This window comes from Labeo rohita, chromosome 17 (genome assembly GCF_022985175.1).
Source record: "Labeo rohita strain BAU-BD-2019 chromosome 17, IGBB_LRoh.1.0, whole genome shotgun sequence".
In the NCBI taxonomy this organism is placed as follows: domain Eukaryota; kingdom Metazoa; phylum Chordata; class Actinopteri; order Cypriniformes; family Cyprinidae; genus Labeo; species Labeo rohita.
This window is the reverse complement of record NC_066885.1, coordinates 14,362,583-14,378,398: the sequence shown is the minus strand read 5'-3', so window position 1 is coordinate 14,378,398 and position 15,816 is coordinate 14,362,583. Positions and strand designations below refer to the sequence as shown.

At 37.2% G+C, this 15,816-nt stretch overlaps 1 protein-coding gene across 1 annotated transcript in view; it reads right to left on the bottom strand.

The window, feature by feature from the left end:
* ttc27 (tetratricopeptide repeat domain 27) overlaps nucleotides 1-15,816 on the bottom strand; it is a 111,005-nt gene that overhangs the window by 64,577 nt on the left and 30,612 nt on the right. The window contains exons 7-10 of the mRNA XM_051133935.1: nucleotides 13,742-13,906; nucleotides 13,404-13,543; nucleotides 12,000-12,112; nucleotides 7,105-7,171 (exon numbers count right to left, since the gene is read on the bottom strand). Of these exons, the coding sequence (XP_050989892.1) occupies nucleotides 7,105-7,171; nucleotides 12,000-12,112; nucleotides 13,404-13,543; nucleotides 13,742-13,906 (485 nt within the window). The remainder of the gene's footprint in view (nucleotides 1-7,104; nucleotides 7,172-11,999; nucleotides 12,113-13,403; nucleotides 13,544-13,741; nucleotides 13,907-15,816) is intronic.

Below are 15,816 nucleotides of genomic sequence, written 5' to 3'. Positions count from 1 at the left end.
GAAAGTTGAACCTGTTGATTTTACTAAACATCAACCCCTGAGACATAGAAGTGCCCAAAGCTTATGAAACACCCACAGAAAAATGACATCATGAACAGCAGGCGACACGACCATTCAACATCCAAACTCAAATTAGCCACCGTTGAAAGAAATATTCTCAAGATGCACAGACCTGCCATTTCCCAACAGAGACGCCCATCTCAGTGAACAAAAGATTTATGAGTTAAACTGCAGGTGTTCACCTTACACCTGACAGGACACACTGCCATGGAAGAGCCAATGCGTTCACACTCTGCTGCACTGGATTTAGGCACACAATGCAGCCAATAGTGCACTGCCCTTGGCCAGAGATCATTGGTGAGAGCATCGGCCTCATGGGTAACACAGCGAGGAAACGACCCAATCCAACCAAACAAACACGAGCTCACATTACATACAGAACGCCATCTCTCCATTGATCTGCCGTAGGAGGGGTTCAGATCCCTAATGGGGGTTCAACGTTCATCGGAAACTGAAGCGCTGACACAAGCTCATACGCCACGCCCTGGAGGAGACCACATGTGGCCCGGTGGCCAAAACAGCGGGAGAGCGCTGACAGACAGAGGAAGAACAAACCGCCCAGGTGGTTTTGCCAACTGCTGGGTTCCATTTTAACGACAGGAGAGATGCTACCACCAATGACGTCACAAACCAAAGAGATCAGCCTCAAAACCCTTATGATTCATCTCAGATGAGGAGATCTTTGAAACCGAAGCAACTTTGGCACTTACAAGGGGGATTTTGATGCGAATGATGTTACTCTTCCCATGGCCAAGACCTGCGGTTTACAGAAAGGATCAAGAAGAGAAATAAGACAGCAGTCTGAAGCAAACTCCTTTCAAAAAAAAAAGTTAAAAACTACTAAAAATGGGACTGAACACATAAATAAAAAGCTTTGTTGACCATGAGTGTGTAATAGCACCTCGACAAGCTTATCTAAAGAGCTAGTTCCCCAGACACACTGTCAACTAAACAAGGTTTTTCAAACCTGATTTGCCAATTAACAGCGTAATCCTACACCAGGCTTAATATGCATCTGGGAACGCAGCCAAACGCAGCATTGGATTGATTTCTACGAGCATAAAAACAGAGTCAGTATGGGATAGTGTATGATGCAGTAAATGCCTATTGATGCCCAACAGATCTTGGTAAAAGTCCTAAAAGATTCATCTCTTTGCGTGCCAATGATTGGAATGTTTCATTCAATAGAATCATTATCAGCTGCACGCGCAACAGTATTTGAGGTCAGTCAATGACTCTTGATCATTAAAACCATTGGGTGACAGGACATTCTGTGTGATGAGCCACGGCAATGAGCCCTCCGACATACGTGCACACAAAAAGAACACAACCTCATCCTTTGAGGGTGTGAACGTCAATGTATTTTTTCCGACAACACGCATTTTTATCATCCTCCCACCCTTCACGAGAAATGATTAAATGAGAGGAAAGAGTGTTTGCAGCGCTAAACGCCTCGGCTATGAAAGTATTCCCTGCTGTTCCTACAGAAGTGCTAACTCAGCCACGAACACGTTCCCTTCCCTGCCTTCCCTGAAAAGACTTCATTTTGAGGATGAAGAAAATAAATAATCCTGACATATAAATGATAGTCCCCACCCCTCGTTACGCTCCATCTCACTGGTTATTCTTGGATGGCTCGAGTGCTATAAGGGAGGTTAAATAGGAAACACTGTATAGCTCATGCATTTTAAAACGTAGCTCAGTAAAATGCAATATCTAGAAACGACATTCAGGAGAGTTTAGCCTGGCACAGCCTGACTACTAATGAACATGGGTATAAGCAGCTCTAAAAACTGCACTAGTCTTTTTTTCATTTTAACTTAATCATAACCTAATGAATAATCATGAACTAAACTCGGTCTGTAAACCCACCCAATTCAAACTGGGCAGTTTGACCAAAAATCACAGCAACCAGAAACACTTGCAGAATCACTGCATTTTAATCACGATCCAAACAAAGACGCTACATGTTGAGCAGGTTTTAATGTAATCTAGACTCTATAATTTAAAAAATTTAAAGCAAAAACAGAATGTTCTGACCTTATTTTTGTGAACTATGCTACTTAAAACATAACTTGCACAAAACAAAAAACAGCAAACAGGCTATAAATGAGAATGCAAATTCACTCTCTGACTGCAGATGGCGCTTATGGAACAGCGGCATTATGGAGTTTCGTTACTTACGCAAACAAAGCACCACTGTGCGTTTAACAGTCCCTTCAGGATTTCATGAATTTTTTTTTGTGAATCTTGCGATCCAAACGTCTGATCTTGTGGTGGAAATTTACGCAAAATTTGCAATGTTTTTAAAATAATTATGATAGCACATTTACCAGATTGTATTATGTTAGATTCACAAGAGTCTTACATGACACAAAGAACTAACAAAATGTATGACATTTGTTTATTTTGCTAAGAAACAAACGACAACAGGACAAATAAGTACAACATAAATTAATCTGCGAAATCACATGCCGAACGGTGGGGTCTTGACCTGGTCTGTACGTATCACGGATCGACAAACCCTAATAGGCTATATGACAGATCAGTGCCAATGCTTCAGGGAAATTGCTTTGCTGGTCCAGTGGCTCTAAAGTTTTGTGTTCACTGTTTCACACACACCAAACATGTGCGGATATCTATATCTTGAAAATACCATATTGCAGCTTCAGGTTTTTTTTTTTTGTTTTTTTTTTTTAAGTAATTAATTTATCTTATTATTTATTTATTTTTTTCTTGTGAGACCTTCATTTTTGCAATTATTTCGCGGTGAAATGGCAAATTACGCAGGATCATAAAAAACTGGAGGGTCTGGTTCAAATACTACATTGATATGCATTAAAAATATGTATTATAAGAAAACTTATTGTATATATTGTTTATATAAGTATTTATACAGTGAATAATATTTTTTACTGATTGTTTTTGTTTTCATAATAGTTTAACACTAGCGTTTCTGATGAGGCAAGAATTACGTAGTGTTGAAATGATTCAATTGTCCCAACCATACTGAAAAACCACCCAAATAATCATCATTTCATCTCATTCTAGTGTTTATGAGCACAAATTCATCAACTACAGTGACTACAGTGATTTCTACTGAATTATGTCCAGAGGCAGAGGATGTCCTCATCCCAAACTGACTCATAGTCCTATTCTACCCCATTAATTTTGTTTCCAACCTGCTTAAAATATGGACTCGAGTTCATGCAGAAAGCAGAGCTCCATCAGGCACAGGAAACTGCTGTTTGAACTCTTTGCTCGAAGTGTAGATTATTCTTCCAGAGGGACCTGACTCTAACAGCTTTTGCCGAATATGATGCAAACCTCTGGGTCAGACTCTGGAGACACATTTTCCTTCTCTTTTCCTTTTTGCTGCTCATTTCCAATCCATCACACAGCTTCGCCCTGTCCGTCAGAGCCTCGTACCTTAAGCAAACCTGAGATTGGCATATCCGATGACTTGCGGTGACGTCTTTGGGGTGGGTGTTGACACACTCAAGCTGACTTTGAATTGTCTGCCAAAATCTGTCAGACAGTTAAACCTTCCACAGTTTTAAACCCATATTTCACAGTACCACACCTAATTGGGTTCCTCAACAATCTGTGATCTTAAAAGGTGTTGATTAAGAGGGATTAACTTCAAGGAGAGACCACCAACATCTCCGTGCTATATGGCCATGAGAACAGGTGCGTGTAGGAACACGTTCTCTCAAGGTTAAAGTTGTCTGGGAAAGTCACTTAATACTTAAGGGAAAATTGCAATTGGCCATTAGACAGAAACACTCGAAAAGAACTGACCTCATTCCAAGACGTGGGAGAGTTTTAGAGAGAAGTGCACACTGCCGAACGTACGAGAGTGGAGGACTCACTTCATTGCTCGTACAAATAAAGATATCAAGCTTTGAACAGCGAGGCAGAGCAGCCGAGGTCCTCTGAGAGCCAGAGAAAGGCAACTTCTAATGAATGCAAATAGATTCGGAGTCGGTGAAGATGGGTAGGGCAGTAACCCAAGTATAAATTAGAAAAGAAAACAACGTAGGAGGAGGCCAAGCTGAAACATCAACCCTGAAAATAAGCTAGAGAACTGTTAAACAGCATCAGACGCAGTTACACAAGTGGCTGAAATCTGAATCTGACTTCAGATTCAACCAGACTGACATCAAAACATACGAGATGTGTGTGCGCGCATGTAAATGTTTCTCAACTTAAAGTGTTCGTGCTACCTTAGAATTTAGTTTAATACCTTATAATAAGTTTAGTCAACATGAAGTGTTAAGTTGTACTACATGAAAGTTTTGAGTTGAGTAAACTTAAAATTAACTGATTTCTATTTGAACATGTTGTAAAATGCAATTTATTCCTGTGATAAAAGCTACATTTTTAGCATCATTACTCCAGTCTTCAGTGTCACACGATCCTTCAGTAATCATTCTAATATGCTGATTTGCTGTTCAAGAAACATTTATTATTATTATTATTATTATTATTATTATTATTAAAACAACAACAACAACAACAACAACAACAACATCATCATCATCATCATCATCATCATCTAAAACAGCTGAGCACTTTTTTTTTTTTCAGGATGCTTTGATGAATAGAAAGATCCAAAAATCAAAAAGCTTGTGTCACGGTCATACACTATACCATTCAAAAGTACCATTTCTATTCATTAAAGAAACCCGAAAAAAAATTGAAGTAAAATCTTATGACTGGTAGTGTTTTTTTTTTTACTCATAAAAACTATAGTTTTTGCTAAAAACAGCATTTAAAAATTGTTTCACTACATTTAAAAAGTCCGAATAGTAAATTTCCTGGCCAGTTAAGGAAAGTGCAAAAATGTTCATGTTTTTACTTAATGTATATTTTCCACACTGACTGTGCTCACGCCTTGACAAGAAACAACTTGCCTACTGCTACCGCTCTATGGATGCTTTATTAAATTAGTTGCAACAGACACACATAAATAACAAAAGAACATTAGTTTAGAATACAACCGCTTTAACATGGCATCTCCGCAGCAGAGCAAGAGACACAACTGTGATTTTGAAATGGTTGATTTTGCTGTCAGAGACATTTGTAAACGCATATAAATTACGCACAACTGTCCTCAGCAATAACCGACTATAAATAATTGAGGTTGTTCCTGGGCACAGGTTGCCGATTTAAAAACTCTTTGTATGCTAATTTGCTGCTGGTTAAAAATGATGTTCACAGCAGATGTAGACAGTGTCGCATTGAGCACATGACTGTTCTTACAAGTTCGTCTCCACCACAGGGCCTCATTTGCCGCACACCGGTACATAGATTAAGCAAAACATATGCGGCGTTTTAGTTGAGGGTGTTTGCTAATAAGAATAACCACGCTGTTGTTTCCACATCCTAATGGCGAGATGCTCGATAGAGATTAAAAAGAGTGACCCTCCGGGTAACTTTCCAAATTGTTTGTGCGTGGCTGTGGCTGAAACACTAAACTAATTAAATTAACAGGAAGTGGCTTAAAGATTAGAGGAAGACAATATGGCCTGCTGGCAGAGAAGTGTCTTCATTAGCTTAGTTTCAGTAAGTGGGTTTTGCTCTAGTCATATCCGACCAGACTTTAAGGTTTCCGATGGCTTTTCACTCTCCTGTAACGTGAGTTTTGAGTGAATGAGCTGAAAGGAAATGGGCAGTTTTCAACCTGTCTGTCATTCTCGCCCCAAAATGTCAAAACTGCTACACTTAAAAATATAAAGACATGTCAAAATAACAAATCTCATTCTTTCTGACATTACAAAGTCTGGAAGTCAAATCTTCAACAGCATACAGATGTCAAAAAGCCTTATACAGCTGAGCTCACACAATTACACACCCCTGCAGAATCTGTTTAGCATTTTAAACGTTTTCTTTTTTGCCTAGAAGAATGAAAAACTAGATATGATTACATAATATACAACGTAATTTTTGCTCTTGGTTCTTAATTTTGTGTGTTGAATCTCACAAATCAATGACTGGCACAGCTTTATTATGTACTGGCGCCTCAATTGTCCAGTTTGTTTAAACTTTTCAAATGTGCGAAGACGATTCCAAATGCGCAAAGAATGTTGGAAAATTAAAGCATTTACAGGACTTGGAGCAAACCAGAGACTCACACACAACTACTGTGAAAGACTACAAACTGACAATTAGTTGCAGAACACAAATTAAGATATTTTTGATGAAACGCGTTATTTTTGTTTTCTTTGCACACAAAAAAGTATTCTTGTAGCTTCATGAAATTGAGATTGAACCACTGATGTCACATGGACATATTTTAACAATGTCCTTACTACTTTTTCTGGCTCTTGAACATGATGTTGCTGTCTATGGAGGGTCAGAAAGCTCTTGAATTTCATCAAAAATAACTTAATTTGTGTTTTGAAGATGAACGAAGGTCTTACGGGTTTGGAACGACATGACGGTGAGTAATTTTCAGGTGAATTATCCCTTACGAGAACACTTTAAAATGATGTTTATGCACGTTTACTTCCACTGTATGTGTTTTTTTTAATGGACATTATGGATTATTTATTTGCGTTTTTTTTTGCAATATCCCACATAAATTCCTAATATCAATGTAAATGTACTTGTATTTGCTATGTGTAATGTATGTAAATATCTGTCAAATAGCTTCTGAGCTATTTGTAACTTAGTTTTTTTTTTTTTATTGGAAAATGTGGAGATTTTGTGAGGGGTGTGTAAACTTATGAAACTAGATTTGCTAGGGGTATGTGACCTTCTGAATGCTAAATCTGACCAGTGCAGCCTACATGACAAGGTCATGACACCTTGTTTATTCTATATGTTCCTAGCAGAGCAACTGAAGTGACAGACCATTTCATTCGCTTGGTGTTTGTTAGTGTAAACAAACACATTTTAGGTGCAAAACCACACTAAATGAGAGAGACCTGTTTACATGCACCCCATCTGTCAGACTGAACGTACAACTGCGTGTACTGATAAGAGGGGTGTCAGCTGCACTGTGGTTGTGAGAGAAAGACAGAAAAACATTTGTCCTACCGTCGTGAAGGCCAGGAGCTCCTCATCATTCAGCTTGTGAACTGGATTATTCTTCTGAAAATCTATGCTGCAAAGCAACAAATCACAATCAGTCAAAAAGAACATGAAAAAATGTGTTTCTTTCAGTTCACAGGTCAAGGGATATGGAAGCCCCTTTCTGAATAAAAAAATACAAGGTAATCGCAACTTTATCACGCCATTGTGCGCAATTGTTGCAATTTTGACACTTTTCAATTGTGAGCTGCGAGAAATAAAGTCTCAACTCTGAGAAATACAATTAGAATTTCAAGATGTAAACTTACAACTGACATTTTTTTTAGAATTGTGACACACAATTGCAAGTTAAGTCAGAAATGAGGCTGATGATACACCGGGCAACGTTTTGAGCAATTTTGCCTGGCACCTTTTTTTTGAGCAATGTTGCTTGGGCTCGTTTTCATTAAGAATTGATCATCTGTACAATTTAGATCAGTTGTGGGCCCTGTGTCTCACCTGGATGCCCGCTGACAGCAAAACTGCCCAAAGTTGCCTGGCAACATTGCTCAAAAAGTTGCCCCGTGTATCATCAGCCTGAGAGATATAAATTCAGAATTTGGAGAACACTGTAGTCTTTTTCCATCCTCAAAATTGGACTTTATAACCGCAAATGCAAGTTTATATATCTTACAATTCTTAAAAAATTTTTTTTTTAAAAAGTCAGAACTGTGAAATAACATGCAAGATTAAAAAAATATTTTGAAACTTGCAATTCTGACTGTTTTCTCACAATTGCAAGCTTATATCATGCATTTCTAAGTTTATAATATGCAATAGAGAAATGTAAGATATAAACTCACAATTGTAAGAAAAAAAAAAGTCAGAATTGCAAGTTTTTCATCTCGCAATTCTGACTTCATAACCGAGAAAAGTCAGAATTGTGAAATAAGTCACCATTATTTATATTTATATATATTATATCTAAAAATGTATTTATTTTTAATTAATTGAATTTTTTTAAATGTATTTATTTATTTGCTAACACATGGCAGAAACAGGCTTCAATAAAAGAAAACAAAGGTTCATTAAAAAATAAAAAATAAATAAAAATCGCAATGCCAATGCGTGTAGGAGCTTTTGCGTTGAGCCATTATTCTGTCAGCTTTCAGACATTTGAGTGAAAGAGAAATGTGGATTTCTTATTTCAATCCACAACCAAAAGAATAAATAAAAACCAAGAAACAATCCTTCCATTATGATTTTTTGCATGATGACACATTATTACTGTAATGCATAGAATTCTCATTTTTACTTTGATTCTCAGTCATTTGCGCTTCATTTACCAAAATAAATGAATTAAAACTAAGTTCAACCAAATACCAAGACAGAAAGACAGATCTTAAATATAGGCCTCCTTTTCTCCATGCGATAAAGTTTTTTTTTTTTTGCATTTGGGTTGAAATACGACCCCCACATTTTGTGAAATTCATCCAATCTATTGCAGTAGAGTAGAGTCAAAAGGATAAAATATGAGCTCGCACATCTCAACCCTCACTCAGCGGTTCAATTATTTAATCCTATTATTATAACCATAACTCAATATTCTAGGCAACTTCAGCTACTTTCCTCAAGTGTCTGAATATGTCATTTGAGTCATAGTTCTTTACGTTAGCCGGTGCTAATAAATGTAAGTAATGCTGTTTGCATTTCAGCAGAACGCCGTTAAACCGTACGTGCGGTTTTGCTCGATTGCATCAATGACGGCCCATAATTCACCTTCAACCATCACGCAGCCCAATTAAGGTCCCTGGCCTGCATAATTACGCCCTGCTAATTATTCCGTGCCTGCAATTTGTCTCCTAGCAGCCAGTCGGGCAGGATGACGACCTTTCTACAACAAACAGGGCGCGCAGGCTGGTACAAAGCTAATTAGAGAGCAGTGTAGGAGAACCCCGCACCTCCTCCCGGGGCTGAGATGGGGGTGGATGATCATCTTTTTTATTCAGGATGGAGAAGACTACTATCAATAGTACAAAAAAAAAAAAAAAAACAACATTCTGCAAGACGAAGGCCTGACGCAGCACTTCAAAGATACTCAGATAAAACAAGACTCTCAGCAATAACAATGATTTACACATTCCTAACATGATTAATGTCGAGCTGCAGCTTTAAAAGTCAGGAACTAAAATACTACAGCTACTAAAACTAATCTCAACGATGAGGAGACAAAGAGGAGACAATTTTTCCCTGGATTTTTGCGTCTATGAATTTCTAAGCACATTTCAGCCAGAGGACCTGTTGAAGTCATACTCGTAAAATGGTTTGGCTTGAGCTTTGACAACCTGATTTTCAGAAGTATGTTCAATCTCATATGCACAAGGTAGACTCTTAAAACAGTATAATAAAGTGTCACAAACCAAGAGACATATGCATACACTTGCAGCAAAAAAGGATGTGCATTTCATTTAACTGTTGACAGTGGCAGTATATGCAATTCCTCTACAAGATTTAAAACTTCTATAAAAGTGAAACTTCCACCTTCATAGCAACATCCTCACTACTCACAAATTCATATGTGGATTCAATTAAAATAAATGTAAAATATGGTTTTAATAAAACTGAACTGAAGGAATGGGGATTTAAATATCTAAAATAAAGTGCAGCACAGTTACTGTTTTGCAGTTATTAGTTTAGTCTGCTTGAGTACTTCGGGGGGTGGGGAATTTTTTGCACCATTTTGATCATTTTGATTTTTTTTTTTTTTTTTAAGTGTTCATCTGTATACACAGATGGACATATCTGGCTATTGCATCAAGTCCCACAGCTTTTGCACTGGTGTACACAGTTATCACTGAATTTTTCAGATGAGAATTATAAGATTTGTTTACTTCCAGATTAAAAATTTCCTGATAATTTACTCACCCCCATGTCATCCAATATTTTTATGTCTTTCTTTCTTAAGTCATAAAGAAATTATAGTTTTTGAGGAAAACATTCCAGGATTTTTCTTCACATAGTGGACTTCAACGGGAGCAAACGGGTTGAAGGTCAAAATTGCAGTTTCAATGCAGCTTCAAAGCGCTACACAGGTTTTATCTAGCAAAATGATTGGTCACTTTCTAAAAAATATATATAATAATTATATACTTTTAAAAGTGCCCCTATTATGGATTATAAGAGATTCATATTTTGGTTTTGAGAGTCCCCAACAACAGGTTGACATGCATGCAAGGTCAAAAAACACTTTCATTGTCTTATAATATGCATTTTTACCTTTTTTCCTCAACTCCCAAACAATTCACTCAAAGAATCATTTGTCCAAACCACTCCTTTGCGTGATGCTAATCTGCAGTGATTGGTCCGATGATCCAGTCTGTTGTGATTGGTCTACTCTGTGCAGCGCATTTCGGAAACGGAACACCCATCACCATTACTCTAGCCCACAGCTCGGTGGTAAACACCAAAACAGCCATGTTATATAGCTCGATGCAGAAACGTATTGATAAAGCACTGCAGTTTGTACACCAAAGTATTGCTCTATTCTTTATCAGAACTCCAAGTAATTACAATGACAAACATCCACTATTCATCGACACATTTCTAGACAACTGCGAGTGGACAGATGTTGCTGTTAGCCGGTTAGCCAGAGACCTACAAGCTGCACAGAGCGAACACAACACACGCAACCAAGTACGTATTTTGCATGCTACATAGCATTATCAGGAAATTTTAATCTGAAAGTGGACCAAGCCTTTAAAAATTGTTGCTCTCATGTACTATGTAGCATGCAAAATACGTACTTAATTGCTCACATTTACTCACCCCCATGTCATCCAATATGTTAATGTCTTTCTTCAGTTGCAAAGAATTTAAGGTTTTGAGGAAAACATTCCAGGATTTTTTTTCCAGGATTTTTCCCATATAGTGGACTTTAGTGGTGCTCAATGGATTGAAGGTTAAAAATGCATTTTAAGCGCAGCTTCAAAGAACTATAAACGATCCCAGCCAAGGAAATTATGTCGGACTATTTTAAAGTCGGAGGAGAAAATGTCCACAAAAAGCACATACATTTTAATTTTTTTTTTTTTTTTTTTTAGAAAATCACAACTTGTTTTGCTAGATAAGACCCTTATTCCTTGGTTATCATCATGTAGAGCCCCTTGAAACTGCAATCTGGACCTTCAACATTGGTCACAATTGAAGTCTACTATATGGAGAAAAATCCTGGAATGTTTTCTTCAAAAACCTTAATTTCTTTTCATCTGAAGAAATAAAGACATGAACATCTTGAATGACATGGGAGTGAGTAAATTACAAGGAAAGTTTTTTTTTTGTTTCTGAAAAAAAAAAAAAAAAAAAAAAAAAAAAAAAAAAAAAAAAAAAAAAAAAAAAAAAATCAAGACTCAAATACAAATATATAAATATTAAATATCACATCATACTTCAGAATTAAACTCATTTAAAATAAATTGAATATTCTAAATAAACATATTATACATTTATAACAATAAATGTCAAAATAATAATAAAAAAAAAGACTGAAAACTCCTTCCTTTTATCATTGCTGATGACGCAGTGAAAGTCATCATGAACAAGACTGATACAAATTGCCATCTGGTGAATTGGACCATAAGATACAGCCAAAAATGCAGTGGCAAGCAATCACAAAAACAAAAAAAAACAAAAAAAAAAAAGTAGAAAAGTAAAAGAAAGAGGCCACTTTTGTGTATCTGTGTACTGTCATCACTGCACTTCGATCTGCATGAAATGTTTTGAAGTCAAAAAGACCATCTAGACACAATTACTGCACTTCATGATCAATCACTGTTGTCACTTTAGAGTACCCAGGTACTGATGCCCATCCTGTTACTGCAGCGACCATTGAAAGAGGACATATACATGTGGATTTAGGCACTCACCATGTGGCCAGTATAAGGCTCTGTTCCTCAGCGCTGAGGTCTGGAAGTTCATGTTCAGACGGTTCTGCCAGGTTAATCTGGTTCAGGACTGTATCATCACTCAACTGATGATCCTATAAACACACCCACACACACACACAGAGGCATGAGAACCAGAGCAGATCCCTAAAAGACTTTTAAACATATGACAAACGATCACAGTTTAGATGAAGATTAAAAAGGAGTGAAAGAGTAAACAATTTAAACACCGTTTTTTTTTTTTAACTTATGGCAACATGACATATTATTGTATTAGGAAAAGCATTTATAATGTTGGTGATTCCTTTTGTCGAACTTTACATTATTAAAATGTCATAAAACATGCACTTAGCTCTTTAATCCCTTTAGAGGGGTTTACTTCCTGGAATATCACCTCAAATGAGAAAATGATACGAGCTCATACATCAAGAAATCAATCATAGTCAGCATTGATACTTATTAGCTGGGGCGGGGTATATGCAAATGAACATGTTCCTCTGCTTTAGCCCATTTAAAATCTAATTTGTTGACGTTCAAATTCAATTCCCACGAAATGAAGTCTGACAGCTCTCACGCACGGATACTCCACCTGAAAAGCCTTTGCACACAGACAAACGACAAGCAAGACCCACTGGAGTGCTATCAGCTCAGAGTTTGTAAGCAATACTGATCTTATCGCATTTAATCCAAAAACTCAAGTCATCCTGGAAAAACTGATTTAATGCATTTTTTAGGGCCACAACACATAAAACGAGGCCAGCTAAGGGGAAACAGAGATAAGGTCCGGGAATTTTCCGTAAAATCTTTGTCTGTCCCCAATTTGTCATATTTGCAGCCAAAGCAGATAACACCAGACAGAGCAATGCCACTGCACAGATCAGCCAAACAACAGATAAAACTCAACCGCCGTCCAAAAATGTGCAATAAAAGTAAAGCACTGCCTCAGGGTGAGAGGAGAGAGACAGCATGAGGAAGACAGGAAAGAACGGGACAGATGGAAATCTGCATAAAAAGTATTTTTCACGACCTTCACTGCAGCTCAATGTCACGTCTGCTTTCAGCACAAGAATAAATGTCGCCCCCTGATGGATGGGATAAGTACTGCACCGTTCTTGCCCCCATAGGGACTGTGACGGGTGTTTATGTACCCAGGAGACAAAATGATCACTCAACAAGTGCCAAGTGAGTAAAAAATGTAGAAATGTGGAAATGGCCCCTACTCCTGTCAGTGATGTAAGTGATTCAACTGACATGAATAGTAAAACAAAGAAAATATGTATAATCACATTACATATACTAATTGACTAAAAAACTAAATAATAAAAATTAAAAAATTAAAATCTGCTATTGCCATGGCATTAAAATAACTTTAGAGCCTCCACATACTTTTGGCAAGAGTTCTTTAGGTGTTGGTGTAAGGGAGGGACTCTCAGAATTGGGAACAGGTGAATTGTCCTTCCTTTTCACATCCAAGATGAGCTGAGCCACAAAGTTCTCCTGAAAGCGTGTTCTCTTCCCTAGAGCACCTGAGAGAGACAAACAATTATTTAATCATTCATGTATTTCATCAATTCTTTGCTCATTCGCACTGCTGGGCAATCCATATTTTCTTTCATTCATTCATTTCATCTTCCAATTACTTCAGTCAGGCATTGCAGTTTATCCATCCTTCAATCACCAGCACTGAACAATCATTTTTCTTGACATTACATTATATTTCTTACCTGTCATGTTAACATCGATTCCTGACAGATCGCGGGCTGTCTGCAGGTGCTCTTTGGCCCTGCGATACTCATAGTAGGTCAGGCAGGTATAACTGCACTCCAGGTGAAACTGAATGGCCAGGTTTCTGTGTGTGTTGTTGGCGAAGAGCTCCTCACATTTACTAACTACAGAAAAAGAAGGAGGAACAGTTCATGAGAGGCACCATCTACATTTTTACACATCTATATATTCAGCAATTATTATAGCGCCATATATCTCTAGAGGACAATGCTAAATGGTTGCATAATGCATTGCACATTTAGAGATGAAATGATAATTCTGATCATCACAGATGAAGTATGAGATTGCGCTGTGAGGGAATAAACCAATTGCCTATATTATTTCACTATCGTTAGGATATAACTGGATACCCACAGGAACCCCAAAACGCTTCAGGAGAAGAAAGCAGGATGAGGAAAACAGCAGAAAAAAAAGGAAAGGAAAAGGAAAGAAGAAAGGAAGGATGGAAGATAAAAGGAGGAAGCAACAAAGGAAAACTAAAAGTAGAAGAAAGGAAGGACAAGGAGGAAGGACAAAGAAAAAGAAAAAAAAAAAAAAAAAAAAAATGGAAGAAAGCATTTAGAATGAAGGAAGAAATTAAGGAACGATGAATGAGGGATAAAAGGAGGATAGAGAAAGAAAAAGGATAAAGTAAAAAAAAGGAAGGAGGAGAAGAGTAGAAAGAATAAGGAAGGAAAGAATGAACAAATGAAGAAATGGAAGGAAGAAAGGAAGGAGAATTAAGAACAAAGCACAGAAGAAAGGGAGGAAAAGAGGAAGAAAAAGCAGGAAGAAAGTAGGAAGGATGGAAGATAGAGGAAGGAAGAAAACAGGAAGTAAGTAAAAAGAAAGGAATGAGGAGAACAGTAAAAATAAGGATGTAAACAAGAAAAAACAAAAAATGAAGAAGAGGAAGGAAAAACAAATGAGGGAGAAAGGTAGGATAGAGGACGGAAGAAAACAGGAAGGAGGAAGTAAAAAAAAAAAAGGAGAACAGCATAAAGAATAAGGATGGAAAGAGGAAAGAAAGAACAAATGAAGATTAGGAAGGAAGGAAGGAAGGAAAAGAAGGAAGGAAGGAAAATGAGGAAGCGCAGAAAAATGAAGGAGAGAGAAAGAAAACGTAGGAAGAATAAAGGAAGGAAGCAAAGTGAGGGAGAAAGGGAGCACAAAGGATAGAAGAAAGCAGGAAGGAGAAAGTAAAAAGAAAGAAACGAGGAGAAGAGTAGAACGAATAAGGATGGAAAGAAAAAAGAAACAAATGAAGAAAAGGAAGGAAGAAAAGGAAGGAAGAAAAAGAAAAAGAAAAGAAGAGAAAAAAAGAAAAGAAAAGAAAAGAAAAGAAAAGAAAAGAAAAGAAAAGAAAAAGGAAGAAAAAGGAAGAAAAAAAGAAAAAATGAGGGTGAAATGGAGGATAGAGGAAGGCAGAAAACAAAGGAGAAAGTAAAGAAACGAGAAAAAGGAACGAGGAAAAGAGTAGAAAGAATAAGGATAGAAAGTGAACAAATGAACAATGAACAAATTAAGAAGAGGAAGAAAGAAAGGAAGGAAGGAAGGAAGGAAGGAAGGAAGAAGAGAGAAGGAAGAAAGAAAAAGGAAGGAAGGAAGGAAAACAAAGAATGAAGCACACAAGAAAGTGAAGGAAAGAGGAAAAAAGAAAAGAAGGAAGGAAAGAAGGACAAATGAGGGAGAAAGGGACGACAAAGAAAGGAAGAAAACAGGAAGGAGAAAGTAAAAAGAAAACGGGGAGAGGAGCATAAAGAATAATGATGGAAAGAAGAACAAACAAATAAAGAAAAAGGAAGGAAGAACAGATGAAGAAAGAAAAGGGAAGAAAGGAAGGAAGGAAAATGAAGAATGAAGCACAGAAGAAAGCGAAGGAAAGAGAAAGAAACAGCAGGAAAAAAGAAGGAAGGAAAGAAGGACAAATGAGGGAGAAAGGGACGACAGGAAGGAAGAAAACAGGAAGGAGAAAGTAAAAAGAAAAGGGGGAGAAGAATAGAAAGAATAAGGATGGAAAGAAGAATGAATGAAC